This window comes from Mobula hypostoma, chromosome 3, assembly GCF_963921235.1.
Source record: "Mobula hypostoma chromosome 3, sMobHyp1.1, whole genome shotgun sequence".
In the NCBI taxonomy this organism is placed as follows: Eukaryota; Metazoa; Chordata; class Chondrichthyes; order Myliobatiformes; family Myliobatidae; genus Mobula; species Mobula hypostoma.
Genome location: NC_086099.1, coordinates 117060266 through 117075067, shown reverse-complemented (window position 1 = coordinate 117075067; position 14802 = coordinate 117060266). Strand labels below are relative to the sequence as shown.

Genomic DNA, 14802 nt, shown 5'->3' with positions numbered 1-14802 from the left:
GCACATGTGTGGTTATCATTGTTGAATTGTTGCATTTATTATCCTTTCGATTACTGTGTTGCTTGTTTCTTTAATAAAACTTTCTTAGTTCTAGTACTCCAGACTCCAACTGAGTGATCCATTTCTGCTGGTTTGGCAACCCAGTTACGGGGTACGTAACAGTATTAATTAATTACACGGGGGCCAGATTGATTTGTAGATGAAACAAAATGGATGCATGGTAAACAATAAGGAAAATGGTTGCTGGACTTCATGAAAACAAAGATTGATATAAGGAGTGAGAGGAGGGGAGGGAACGTCAACTCAGACCATGAGAGGCTTGCGTCAGGCATTTTCATACCTTACAAGGCGCAGATTGGAAGTCTGTGTGGGGCGCCACTCCTCACACAGACTAGAGCAATGTGTGATTAAGTGCCTTGCTCAAAGACACAAACACGCTGCCACAGCTGAGGCTCGAACCAGCGACCTTGAGTTCACTAGACGAACGCCTTAACCACGTGCCTAACACCATGATTGATATAACAAGCAGAAATTTATATCAGGGAGCCCTCATCACTTCGACATGATTTATCAATGAGGTCCTTGACTCACCAGATTCAAATGAAGATGCATATATTGGTGTGCGCCCAAATGCACTTATGTATGCTTGAATGTTACAGCTGAGGTCAGGATACTTGAGGAGATAGAAGTGTCAGAGATTGACTTAACTAGCACAGTATGGATCTATTATTCAGCTTTATGCTCCATTTATCAAATATCACTCCTCGAAAACCACTTTGACGTCATAATGGACAGCAGCGAGGAGGTCAGCGGTCGTTTAAATGGAGAGCTTTGCAGGCGTTTGATGTCCAATCAATGGCGACAGCAGCACAGAGGGGAGTAAATAAAAGCACAGAAGCGACAAGCGGAGTGGCTATTGTTAGGAGTGGGTCAGTGGTGAGAGTAGGAGTGTCAGGCTTTGGCTCAAATGAGGCTTCAGTTCAGAAGAGACATTGGCTCTGATTAAGTTGTCCGGATAAGTTCCTGTTAAGTTTCCCTTTTTTTCTTACTGTGTCGGGGTACTTAATGTAGTTTAAATGGTCACTGTGTGTGCTTTATGCCAGAGTCTCCCAGGGACCTACATCTGCGTGAAGCGCATCCAGCTGCAGCTCCTTGAAGACCGTGTTAGGGATCTGGAGCTTGTACAGGACAGTGAGGAGATCATCGATCTGAGTTACAGGGAGGTAGTCACCCTGAAGTTGCCAGAGGTGGGTTACTGGGTGACTGTCCAGAGAAGGAATGGGACAGTGAACAGGCAGTTAGTGCAGGGCACCCCTATAGCGATTCCCCTCAGTAATAAGTATACTGTCGTGGGGGATGACCTCCCATGGGGAATGTGAGGGAAAGAAAATTGTTGGCATTGAGCATGGGTCTGTGGAACAGAAAGGAAAAAGGGAGAAGAGGGGAGCAGTAGTGATAGGGGACTCAACAGTCAGAGGAACAGACAGGAGACTCTGTGGACGTGAACAGAGACGCCCGGATGGTATGTTGCCTCCCAGGTGCCAGGGTCAGGGACGTCTCGGATCGCGTCCACAGCATTTTGGAGAGGGAGGGAGAGCAGCCAGATGTCTTGGTACATATCGGTACCAATGACATAGGAAGGAAAAGCAAACAGGTCCTGAAGAGATAATTTAGAGAGCCAGGCAGAAAGCTGAGAAGCAGGATTTCCAGGGTGGTAGTTTCTGAATTGCTACATATGTCACGCACCAATAAGAGTAGAAACAGGATGACTTGGCATATAAACGTGTGGCTGAGAAGCAGGCGTGGGGGGAGGATTTAAGTTCTTGGATCATTGGAATTTCTTCTGGAGGAAGTATGACATGTACAAATGGGACGGGTTGCACCTGAACCTGAGGGGAACCAATATTCTCACAGGCAGGTTTGTTAGACCTGTTGGGGAGGGCTTAAAATAATTTGGCAGGGGGACAGGAACTGAAGTGAAGGGTGGATGGTAAAAAAGCAAAGATAATGTGCAGTCAGACTGTCCATAAGGCCATAAGATATAAGAGCAGAAGTACGGCATTCGGCCCATTGAGTCTGCTCCACCATTCAATCCAATTCTTCCCGTCATCCCCAGTCCCCTGCCTTCTCCCCATACCTTTTGATGCCCTGGCTAATCAAGAACCAATCTATTTCTGCCTTAAATGCACCCAATGACTTAACCTCCACAGCCACTCGTGGCAACAAATCCTACAGATTTACCACCCTCTGACTAAAGTAATTTCTCTGCATCTCTGTTCTAAATGGACGTCCTTCAATCCTGAAAAGTCGTGCCCTCTTGTCAAAGACTTCCCTACCATGGGAAATAACTTTGTCATATCTAATCTGTTCAGGCCTTTTAACATTTGAATGTTTCTATGAGATTCTCCTCTCCCCCCTCCCCTTCTCCTGAACTCCAGGGAATACAGCTCAAGAGCTGCCAGATGTTCCTCAAATGGTAACCCTTTCATTCCTGGAATCATTCTTGTGAATCTTCTATGAACCCTCTCCAATGTCAGTATATCCTTTCTAAAATAAGGAGCCCAAAACTGCACACAATACTCCAAGTGTGGTCTCACGAGTGCCTTATCGAGCCTCAATATCACATCTCTGCTCCTATATGATATACTCCTAGAAATGAATGCCAACATTGCATTCGCCTTCTTCACTGCTGACTCAACCTGGAGGTTAACCAGCAGCCAGCCAGAATAGGATCCCTTTTTCCCTCACTCTATTTTCTGCCCATCAGCCAATGCTCCACCCATGCTAGTAACTCCCCTGTAATTCCATGGGCTCTTACCTTGCTAAGCAGCCTCATGTGCGGCACCTTGTCAAAGGTTTTCTGAAAATCCAAGTACACTACATCTACTGCATCTCCTTTGTCTATCCTGCTTGTAATTTCCTCAAAAAGTTGCAGTAGGTCAGTCAGGCAGGATTTTCCTTTCAGGGAACCATGCTGGCTTTGGCCTCTCTTGTTATGTGCCTCCAGATACTCCGTAATCTCATCCCTAACAATCAATTCCAACACTGATGTCAGGCTAACAGGTCTATAGTTTCCTTTCTGCTGCCTCCCACCCTTCTTAAATAGCGGAAGGGCAAGCAGATGATAGGACAAAATTGCAGCCAGCAAGATGAGTATCAGTGCATTAGGAATCAGAAAAGGTAGCAAATACAGTACTCAAAGTGTTAAATCTCAAGGCACAAAGTATAAAAAATAAGGAGGATGATCTTGTTGCACTACTACAGATTGCCGGGTATGATGTTGAGAACATCACTGAATTGTAGCTGAAGGATGACTGCAGTTGGGAGCTGAATGTCCAAGGTTACAGATTGTATTGGTAGGCAGAGGGGGTGGTGTAGGCTCTGCTGGTAAAGAATGAGATCAAATCATTAGAAAGATATGACATGGGATCAGAAGACGTTAAATCCTTATGGGTTGTGGCTTGAGGGTTGAGTTAAGAAATTGCAAGTGTAAAAGGACCCTGATGGTAGTTACATACAGGCCACCAAACATCAGCTGGGATGTGGACTGCAGATTACAATGGGAAATAGAAAAGGTGTGTCAAAGGGACAATGTTATGATAGTCATGGGAGATTTTAACATGCAGGTAGATTGGGAAAATTAGGTTGGTAATGGATCTGAAGAGTGTGAATTTCTTGAATGCCTATGAGATAGCTTTTTGGAGCAGTTTTTCGTTGAGCCTACTCAGAGATCAGCTATACTGGATTGGGTGTTATGTAATGAACCAGAGGTGAGTAGCAGGCAGTGATCACAATATGATTGAGTTCAACTTGAAATTTGACAGGAAGAAAGTAAACTCTAATGCAGTGGAATAAAGGAAATTACTGTGGTATGAGAGAGGAGTTGGCCAAAGTAAATTGGAAGGAGATGCTAGCAGGGATGTCAACAGAGCAGCAATGGCGTGCGTTTCTGAGAAAAATGAGGAAGGTACAAGAATGTGTACTCCAAAAACAAAGAAATCCTCAAATGGCAGAATAGTACAACCGTGATTAATAAGGGAAGTCAAAGCCAGTGTAAAAACAAAAGAGAGGGGATCAAACAATGCAAAAATTAGCAGAAAGATAGGGGTTTGGGAAGCTTTTAAAAACCGACACAAGGAACTGAAAGAATCACTAGAAGGGAAAAGATGAAATACGAAAGCAAGCTATCAAACAATATTAAGGTGGATAGTAAAAGCTTTTTCAAGATGTAAATATAAAAGAAAGATGAGAGTGGACATAGGACCGCCAGAAAATGAGGCTGGAGAAATAATAACGGGGAACAAGGAGATGGCAGATGAACTAAATGAGTATTCTGTACCCAGTCTTCACTGTGGAAGACACTAGCAGTGTGCCAGGTGTTGAAGAATGTGAGGGAGGAGAAGAGAGTGCAATTACTATTACAACGGAGAAGGTGCTCAAAAAGCTTAAAGATCTAAAGGTACATACTCATTGGACTCTGGTAAGGTTCCGGAGGACGAGAAATTGCAAATGTCACTCCACTCTTAGAAAGGAGGAAGGCAGCAGAAAGGAAATTATAGACCAGTTAGCCTGACCTCAGTGGTTGGGATGATGTTGGAGTCAATTGTTAAGGATGAAGTTATGGAGTACTTGGTGATACAGGACTAGATAGGACAAAGTCAGCATGGTTTCCTCCAGGGAAGATCTTGCCTGATGAACCTGTTGGAATTCTTTGAGGAGATTACAAGTAGGATAGATAAAGGAGATGCAGTGGATGTTGTATATTTGGACTTTCAGAAGCCCTTTGACAAGGTGCCACACATGAGGCTGCTTACCAAGTTAAGAGTCCATGGTATTACAGGAAAGTTACTAACATGGTTAGAGCATTGGCTGATTGGTAGGAGGCAGCGAGTGGAGATAAAAGGATCCTTTTCTAATTGGCTGTCAGTGACTAATGATATTCCACAACAGCCCTTGTTAGGACCATTTCTTTTTATGCTGTATATCACTGATTTAGATGATGGAATAGATGACTTTGTCGCCAAGTTTGAAGACACAAGGATTGGTGGAGGGCCAGGTAGCGTTGATGAAACATTAAGGCTGCAGAAGGACTTAGGCAGAATAGCAGAATGGGCAAGAAAGTGCCAAATGAAATACAACGTTGGAAAGAAAATGCATGGTCATGCACTTTGGTAGAAGAAATAAATGTGCAGACTATTTCCTAAACGGGGAGAACATCCAAAAATCTGAGACGCATTGGGATTTGGGAGTCCTTGTGCAGAACACCCTTAAGGTTAACTTGCAGGATGAGTCGGTGGTGAGGAAAGCAAATGCAACGTTAGCATTCATTTCAAGAGGTCTAGAATACAAGAGCAAGGATGTGATGCTGAGGTTTTATAAGGCACTGGTGAGGCCTCACCTTGAGTACTGTGAATAGTTTTGGGCTCCTTATCTAAGAAAGGATGTGCTGGCATTGGAGAGGATTCAGAGGCGATTCACAAGAATGATTCCGGGAATGAAAAGGTTATCATATGAGGAATGTTCGATGGCTGTGGGTCTATACTCGCTGGAATTTAGAAAGATGAGGGGGGATCTCATTGAAACCTTTCGAATGCTGAAATGTCTAGACAGAATAGATGTGGAAAGGATGTTTCCCATGGTGGGGGAGTCCATGACAACAGGGCACAGCCTCAGCATAGAGAGGCGTCCATTTAAAAGAGAGATGCTCAGAATTTCTTTAGCCATTTGGTATTGAACTTGTGGAATTTGTTAGCACAGACGGCTGTGGGGGCCAGGTCATTAGGTGTATTTAAGGTGGAATGGCTAGGTTCTTGATTGGGCACAGCATCAAAGGTTACAGGGAGAAGGCCGAGCAGTGGGGCAGAGGAGGGGGAGAAATGATCAGCCATGGCTGAATAGTGGAGCAAAATCGTGGACCAAATGACCTAACTCTGCTCCAATGTTTTATGGTCTTATTGTAAAGAAGCTTTAGAGATATAGCATGATAACAGCCCCTCCGATTCAATGAGCCCTCACTGCCCAACTACACCCATGTGACTACCTGTCCTTCTACCTACCTTTGTATCATCCACAAACTTTCAGAATCGGAACCAGAATCAGGTTTAGTATCTCCAGTAAATGTGTTAACTTTGCAGCAGCAGTACAATGCAATACATGATAAATACAGGAAAAAAAACTGAATTACAGTAAGTATATACAGTGGTGCTACAAAGTTTGTGAACCCTATGGAATTTTCTCTATTTTGCATCTTAAAACTAGATAAAGAGAACCCAATTAAATAAATAACACAATAAGCATTATACTTGTTGACTTATTTAATAATTGAGAAAAGTGATCCAATATTACACATATTTGTTGGAAAAAGTATGTGAACCTCTGAAGTAACGCCTTCTACTACTTGGAGTCAGGTGTTCCTTCCAATCAATGAGATGAGATTGGACAGGAGTCCTGCCCCATTAAAAAGTCACAAAATCAGGTTACTGACGCAGCCTGCTCTTCTCAAAAAAGGTCTGTTTATGTGCACCATGCCTTAATCAAAACAACTTTCAGAGGACCTTAGAAGAAGAATTGTAAAGATCCATGAAGCTGGAAAAGGCTACAACAATATTTCTAAAGACCTGAGTGTTCATCAGTTCACAGCAAGAAAAATTGTCTACCAATGGAGGAAGCTCAGTACTGTTGCTACTCTCCCTAGCAGTGGGCATCCTGCAAAGATCACACCAAGAGGTGTGCCAATGTGCAATGCTGAAGGAGAACCCAAGGGTAACAACAAAAAACCTGCAGAAATCTCTGGAACTTGCTAAAGTCTCTGTTCATGTGTCCACTATAAGAATAACACTGAACAAGAATGGTGTTCATGGAAGGACACCAGAGAGGAAACCACTCCTCTCCAAAAAAAAACCTTTGCTGCATGTCTCAAGTTTGCAAAAGACCACCTGGATGTTCTATAATGCTTCTGGGACAATGTTCTGTGGATAGATAAGACAAAGGTTGAACTTTTTGACAGAAATACATATTGCTATGTTTGGAGGAAAAAAGGCACTGCACACCAACATCAAAACCTCATCCCAACTGGTGGAAGGAACATCATGGTTTTGGGCTGCTTTGCTGCCCCAGGGCCTGGACAGCTTGCAAATCAGTGAGGGAACAATGAATTAAAATTGTATCAAGACATTTAACAGGAGCATGTCAGGGTAGCAGTCGTCAGCTGTAGGTCAATAGAAGTTAGATAATGCAACAAGACATTGATCTGAAACACAAGAGTAAATCAACAACAGAATGGTTTAGAAAGAAGAAAATTTGTGTTTTGGACCTGAATCCTACAGAAATGTGGTGGAAGGACCTGAAGCAAGTAGCTCATGCAAGGAAGCCCTGCAACATCCCAGAGATGAAGCAGCTTTGTAAGGAGGAATGGCCTAAAATTCCTCCGAGCCGATGTGCAGGACTGATCACCAGTTACCGGGAACGTTTGGTTGAAGTTATTGCTGTACAAAGGGGTCACACCAGTTACTGAAAGCAAAGATTCACATACTTTTTCCAACAAATACGTATAATATTGGATCATTTTTCTCAATAATTAAGTGAACAAGTGTAATGTTTCTTGTGGTATTATTTAATTGTGTTCTCTTTATCTAGTTTTAGGACGCATGACAATCTGATCACATTTTAGGTCATATTTATGCAAAAATAGAGGAAATTGTACAGTGTTTACTGTAAATGGATATTAAGTAGTTAATTAAAATAAGTAGTGCAAAAACAGAAATAATAAAAATGTAGTGAGGTAGTGTTCATGGGTTCAATGTCCGTTGAGAAATCAGACGGCAGAGGGAAAGAAATGGTTCCTGAATTGCTGAGTGTATGCCTTCAGGCTTCTGCACCTCCTTCCTGATGATAAGGATGAGGAGAGGGCATTTTCTGGGTGATGGGTGTTCTTACTGATGGATGCTGCCTTTCTGAGGCACCACTCCTTGGAGGTGTCTTGGATACTACGGAGGCTGGAACCCATGGCGGAGCTGACTGATTTTACTATTCTCTGCAGTTACTTCGATTCTGTGCAGTAACTGCCCCCCACCCCCCTCACCAGATGGTGATGTGGCTAGTCAGAAGGCTCTCTGTGGTACTTCTACTGCTAGTTGAAGTTTGAGTGTTTTAGGTGATCAGAGGAAAGGGGGGGGGAGGAGAGAGAGAGAGAGGAGAGGAAGGGGATGGGGGTGGAAGGGGATGGGGGATGGTGGGGAGACAGAGAGAGAGAGATTTCAAGTTCCTGGGTGTCAACATCTCTGAGCATCTAACTTGATCCCAATATACTGAATTTTTTTTTTTTTGCATCCGGTAGTCTTGCGAGACCATGGATCTGCGCCTGGAAAGTCTTCACTCTCCAGGGCGCAGACCTGGGCAAGGTTGTATGAAAGGCCGGCAGTTGCCCATGCTGCAAGTCTCCCCTCTCCACGACACTGATGTTGTCCAAGGGAAGGGCAAGGGCCGATACAGCCTGGCACCAGTGTCATCGCAGAGCACTGTGTGGTTAAGTGCCTTGCTCAAGGACATAACACACTGGGGCTCAACCTTCAGATCGTGAGTCGAATGCCTTAACCACTTGGTCACATGCCCACACAACATATTGAATATAGATGCTCAAACAGCATTTATAATTTTGCTGGTGATACAACCATTGCTGACAGAATTTCAGATGGTGACAAAAGGGTGTACATGAACAAGCTACACCAGTTAGTTGAGTGGTGTCGCAGCAACAGGCTTGCACTCAACGTCAGCAAGACCAAAGAGCTGATTGTGGACTTCATGAAGGGTAAGACGAAGGAACACAAACCAATTCCCATAGAGGGATCAGAAGTGGAGAGAGCGAGCAATTTCAAGTTCCTGGGTGTCAAGATCTCTAAGCCTTTAACCTGGTCCCAATATATTGATGCAGCTATAAAGAAGGCAAGAAAGCAGCTGTATTCATTAGGAGTTTGAGGAGATCGGGTTTATCACCTAAGGCACTCGAACTTGAACTAGCAGAACTGAACACAATATTTCAAGTGTGGTCTAACCAGGGCTTTATCGAGCTGCAACATTACCTTGCGACTCTTGAACTCAATCACCTGACGAATGAAGATCAACATGCTATATGCCTTCTTAACCACCCTGGCAACTTGCGAGGCAACTCTGAGATATCTATGGGAGTGAACCCCAAGATCCCTCTGTTCCTTCAAACTGCTAAGATCCTGCCATTAACCCCATCTCTGCCTTCAAATTTGAACTTTCGGACTGTTATCAGTTCACACTTTTCTAGATTGAACTCCATCTATCACTTCCCAGCTCAGCTCTCTCAAAGTCTTCCTGTTGTAACCTCTGACAACCTTCTAGATTATCTACAACTCCACCAACCTTTGTGTCATCTGCAAACTTACTAATACATTCTTCTGCTTCCTCAACCAAGTCATTTATCAAGATCACAAAGAGCAGGAGGCCCAGAAGGTCCCTGCAGAGCACCACTGGTCACCGACCTCCAGGCAGAAAGCACTCCATAACCACCCTCTGCCTTTATGGAAAAGCGAATTCTGAACCCCCTGGATCCCATGCCGCCTGATTTTCTGTATGACTTTACCACGGGGACCCTTACTGAATGCCTTATTAACATCCATATACACCACATGCAAACATCCATTCATCAATGTGCTTTGTCACATCCTCAAAGAATTCAATCAGGTTCCTGAAGCATCACCTACCCCTCTGAAAGCCATGCTGACTATCCCTATTCAGACTATGCTTCTCCAAATGCTTGTAGATCCTGTCTCTAAGAACGTTCTCCAATAATTTGCCTCCTGCTGAAGTAAGACTCACGTCTACAATTCCCAGGGTTATTCCTACCCTTTTCTCGAACAATGGAAAATAATTCCCTACTCTCCAATCCTTAGGTATTAGCTCCGTATCCAGTGAGGATGCCAAGATCATTGCCAAAGGTGCAGCAGTCTCTTCCTGCAGAAACCTGGGGTATATCCCGTTCAGCCCTGGGGATTTATCTATCCTAATGTTTTTCAAAAGTTCCAGCACATTCTCTTTCTTAATGCTGACATGTTCTAGCATATTAGCTGCTTTATGCTGTCCTCACAAACATCATGATCCCTCTCACTGGTGAATACTGAAGCCAAGTATTCATTTACTACCTCTTCCAATATCAGCCACATTTCCTCTTCTATCTCTCTTGGTCCTACCCTCACTCTAGTTATCTTCCTGCTTTTCACATACATGTAAGAACACCTTGGGGTTTTTCCTTAATCCTATTCACCCAGGCCTTCTCATGCCCTCTCTAGCTCTCCTAAATACATTCTTCAGCTCCTTCCTGGCTACCTTGTAACTCTCTAGAGACCTGTCTGATCCTTCCTTCCTAAATCTTAAGTAAGCTTCAATCTTCCTCTTCACTATATATTCCATATCTCTTGTCAATCATGGTTTCTTCACCCTACCATCCTTTCCCTGCTTCAGTGGGACAAACCTATCCAGAAACCCATGCAAGTGCTCCTAAACAACCCCCGCATTACGGTTGTGCAATTCCCTGAATATCTGTTCTTAAATTATGCTCCCAAGTATCTGCCTTATAGCATCATAATTCTCCTCCCACTCTTTTGGACACTTCTAGTGTAATCAGATTTTACTGACAAAAGGAATTACCCATTCTCTTAGTCTCCTGAATACATTGTTGCTAATTCACTGTGACATCTTTTAATCACCCTAATTCCAAATTTCAAGCTTTGTCCAACCTAATGATTTCTCAAGTACTATTTATTCATCCCGGTTTCACATTTCTCTGATATTAAGAAGGCACATCAATGGAGCAGAAGGTAGATTAAATGTTGAATTACTCTCCTCCCTGAGTAATTATTATTTCATATTGCTGCTCATTGTTTTCTTTTTTTCAGGCATCCATTAGTCTCATGAGACCACGAATTTGCACCTTGGAAGGTTTCCAGGGCACAGGCCTGGGCAAGGTTGTATGGAAGACCAGCAGTTGCCCATGCTGCAAGTCTCCCCTCTCCACGCCACCGATGTTGTCCAAGGGAAGGGCATTAGGACCCATACAACTTGGCACCAGTGTCGTCGCAGAGCAATGTGTGGTTAAGTGCCTTGCTCAAATACACACACGCTGCCTCAGCTAAGGCTTGAACTAGCGACCTTCAAATCACTAGACAAACACCTTAACCACTTGGCCACACACCAACACTAAGGTGTTTTCTAATCACCTTAAGAAGACAGAATCTCCAACAAAGTTGTATTAGAACCGGTAGCTGTCAATCTAAGTGTTACCATCCAATTCTTGCTCATCAAACATCCTATGATAAATGGCTCTAGAATGCTTTAGTTTGAAATGCAAAGGACTCACCTGAATCTCATCACACCTGATGAGTTTTTCCACTTCCTCCTTATTTAGAAGCATGAATTCTTCATGCTGCACTACTTCTGGGAAGTTCTTCTGGCTGAACACTTCTGCAGCCTGCATCAGATCCACACAGCTGTGAGTTTCGGCAAACTCTTGGATTCCCAAGCAGTTGGATGGGTCTAACTGACTCTCCAAGAATTCACAGCAAGCCTGCTTCACACCTAGAGAAAATTATACAAAAGACACTGACCTCATGAAGGAATGGCCGTATCTCAGTGCTGGTATTCAGGATCCCTGTCTGTGCCTTCAGCAGGTAAATGATACTCTATAGACAGAAGCAGAGTCTGAAGTGTCAGCCCTGCCTTATGCAATCACCTTCATCTCAGAAAATTCTGAATTAAAGCTCAGAGGCAGACAATCCATGAAACATAGGGAGAAGTCTGCACTGAGGTGCTGTATTCATATGAGATATTAAATTGTCATGTTTATCTTCCCAACTGGATGTACTAAATTGGTTTTATTGCCAGCCTGAAATTTCAAAATGGGTTCACTCTTTCACTGCTGTAAGATGAGACTTTGGTTTGCAAACTCCCCTGCTTCCCCCCACAGCAAATGAGACTACATTCTATGATTATATGTTTGGCTGTAAGCCTTGTTGATAGAATCCAGGATTAGAAGAGCCACCATACAACAACGTTGATTCTTCTGAATTAGAGGTGGCCATGAGTGATTCTTTGCACCAGTGAAGCACAAGTATAAGAATGGTTTCATACCATATGCCTTGATATTTTTTTTACCAGAGCAGTAGAATGGAGATGAAAGCTCACCTTTCAGCTGAAGGAGGCAAGCTGCAGGAAGCAGTTCCTGGACATTCTCCACGGTGACATGAACCGTTTCTGTGTACACAAAGTCCAGTAGAATCTCCATGGTGGAGGCTGTCAGACCCTGGATATCAACATCAGGTTTACTCTTCTCTGAAAGCTACAAGGAAATGAAGAGAGGCTCAAAAAGAGTGTAGTGACTTAACCAATCTCGGTAGTGTATAATTTCTACAGAAACAAACCACCTTCATGCTCACCCATCCTGCTGGGTCAGACTTCCCACACTTGCACACTGGAAAATATCCACAAACACTGCTCTACTGATGCTGAAAATGTTGTCTCCTTTTCTTTGTTCCCAGACACTGCCTGCTTGATTGAATACATCCAACATGTTGTGTTTTCAATGAAGGTTTAAAACATTTGTCATATCTAGCATTTAGCTGGCAATGCATCAATTACTCGTTCTTCACTGCCCGAAATATGTGGGTTTACTTCCCAGGCAAATGGTGAGATCTGAATTCCATTGAAAGGTTCACTCAACCACTCCAACCACTTCATGAAGAGTTAAGAGTTACCGATTTGGCTGTGCGACCACTCAATCCCAAAAGGGACAAAAGTGTTACTTCCCAAACATTGCTAATTAGCATACACAAATGCTTGAGGAATTCAGCAGGTCAAGCAGCATCCACGGAAATGAACAAACAGTAGACGTTTCAGGCTGAAACCCTTCCTTGATGGGTTTACAAAAATCCAATATAGTCAAGTTGCTTTTATTGTCAACAGATATTTCAGAGTTAGAATTTACACACTGGTAAATGCAAATGAGCATTCTCTGGACTATTAATCCATGCATTTGGATTCGCTATTCATCAATATAACCATTGTGCTGCTTACTTTATTCAAAGATCATCATGCAGTGGAGTAATTTAGCCCATACAATTGGGAATAGCTAGCTTAGAGAACATTTATACTGACAATGCCCTGCCTCTGAATTCACGAGTTGAAAAGAGTTGCTTAACATTTTTACTCAATTTGCCCACCTCTTTTAGATATATATATATATAAAACATCAGCTTGCAATCAAAGGGTCTTACAAAGGACTTAGAAGATACAAGAGACTGCAGATAATAGACTTTGGAGCAATACACAAAGCACGAGAGGAACAGCTATGGATGTAAGTGGACAGGAGACAAAGGGTCCAGTTGAAGGGTCTCAACAGGAATGTCGACTGTCCATTTCTCTCCACAGATGCTGCCCTGACATGATGTGTTTCTCCGGCACTCTGTGTATTATTAAGAATTAATTCATGTTACAAAATATACAATTACAAAATATTGCAGGAACACAACAGGTCAGGCAACATCAATGGTAGCAAATAAACAGTTGAAGTTATGGGCCAAGATGCTTCAAGATCAGAAAGAAAGAGGGCAGATGCCAGAATAAAAGGGTAGGGTGGGAAAGGAGCATGAACTGGCAGATGACAGGTAGATCAGCTGAGGGATGGTAAGGTTGGAAAGTGGGAAGGGTTTGTGTGGAAATGAATGATGTGAAAAGCTGGGAGGGAATAGATGGAAAAGGCAAGGGGATGGAGGAGAGGTATCTGATAGAAGACAGCAGACCATGGAATAAAGGGAAGGAGGTGGGAAACCAGAGGGAATTCTCATATCTTTCCTTTCCCCTATTTCCCCCACCTTCCTACTTCCCCTTCTCACCTGGATTCACCTATTACACACCAGCTCATGCTCCTTGCCTCCACATACCCTATTTTCCAGCTTCTGCCCTCTTTCTTTCCATTCCTAATGAAGGTCCTCGAACCAAAACATCCATTGTTTTATTTTCTTCCACAGATGCTGCTTGATTTACTTTTCATCCTGCATTTTGTTGGTGTAGCTCCAGATTTCCAGAACCCTTGTGCCTCATTAATACATGTTACCTAGCTACCCCTGAAAATTAGTAATGATTAGCTAAGGAATAAGAGGGAAAAACAGATTTTACTGTTGGATGGAGAAGAACAATTTCTAACCAGAATTTGAAGAAACCTAATGAGTTCTCCTTTTTGAACAAAAAGAACTTGATAAAGGAAAGAAATTCATCATTGTGCAAACGCCTCAACTCTTGTGCAGCCATGTACTGCAATCTCAGAGAAGGATTTAGCAATACATTAAGGGAAGGGGTTAAAAACACTTCTACCAGTTAATGTTTTAAGCTAGTTAATAACAGTGCTACAAATAGTACCCAGAATTTAACTAGAGTCATTCATCAAAATGCTTTGAGGTGTTTTTTTTAAATTTAGAATGTTTTCAAAAGCAATTTTTCTCAACAAGGATGAACAATTCTCACTGCAAGTACTTTTCCCCAGCACTATTTCAGTAACATACTTCAATGATATTTTCACAACCTATATTCTACAGCTTTTAAATGACGCTCTCATATAATTTCTCTTCTATTTTCTATGGTTTTAAATAAAAATAACTTCTCTGGCAAGAGCCAGACAGAATGAATTAAAAGGTAATAAAGGAAGTAGATTACACCCTTTTTGTCTACTACATAGCAACATGGTAATATAGTAGAAGATAACAGCATATGCCTGGCTGATGCCCTGCT

At 42.8% G+C, this 14802-nt stretch overlaps 1 protein-coding gene across 3 annotated transcripts in view; it reads right to left on the bottom strand.

Annotated features, from left to right (window-relative positions):
- klhl12 (kelch-like family member 12) overlaps positions 1 to 14802 on the bottom strand; it is a 131383-nt gene that overhangs the window by 102980 nt on the left and 13601 nt on the right. For all 3 annotated transcript variants that reach the window (XM_063043620.1, XM_063043621.1, XM_063043622.1), the window contains 2 exons: positions 12205 to 12358; positions 11381 to 11598 (listed from right to left, as the gene is read on the bottom strand). In XM_063043620.1, the coding sequence (XP_062899690.1) occupies positions 11381 to 11598; positions 12205 to 12358 (372 nt within the window). The remainder of the gene's footprint in view (positions 1 to 11380; positions 11599 to 12204; positions 12359 to 14802) is intronic.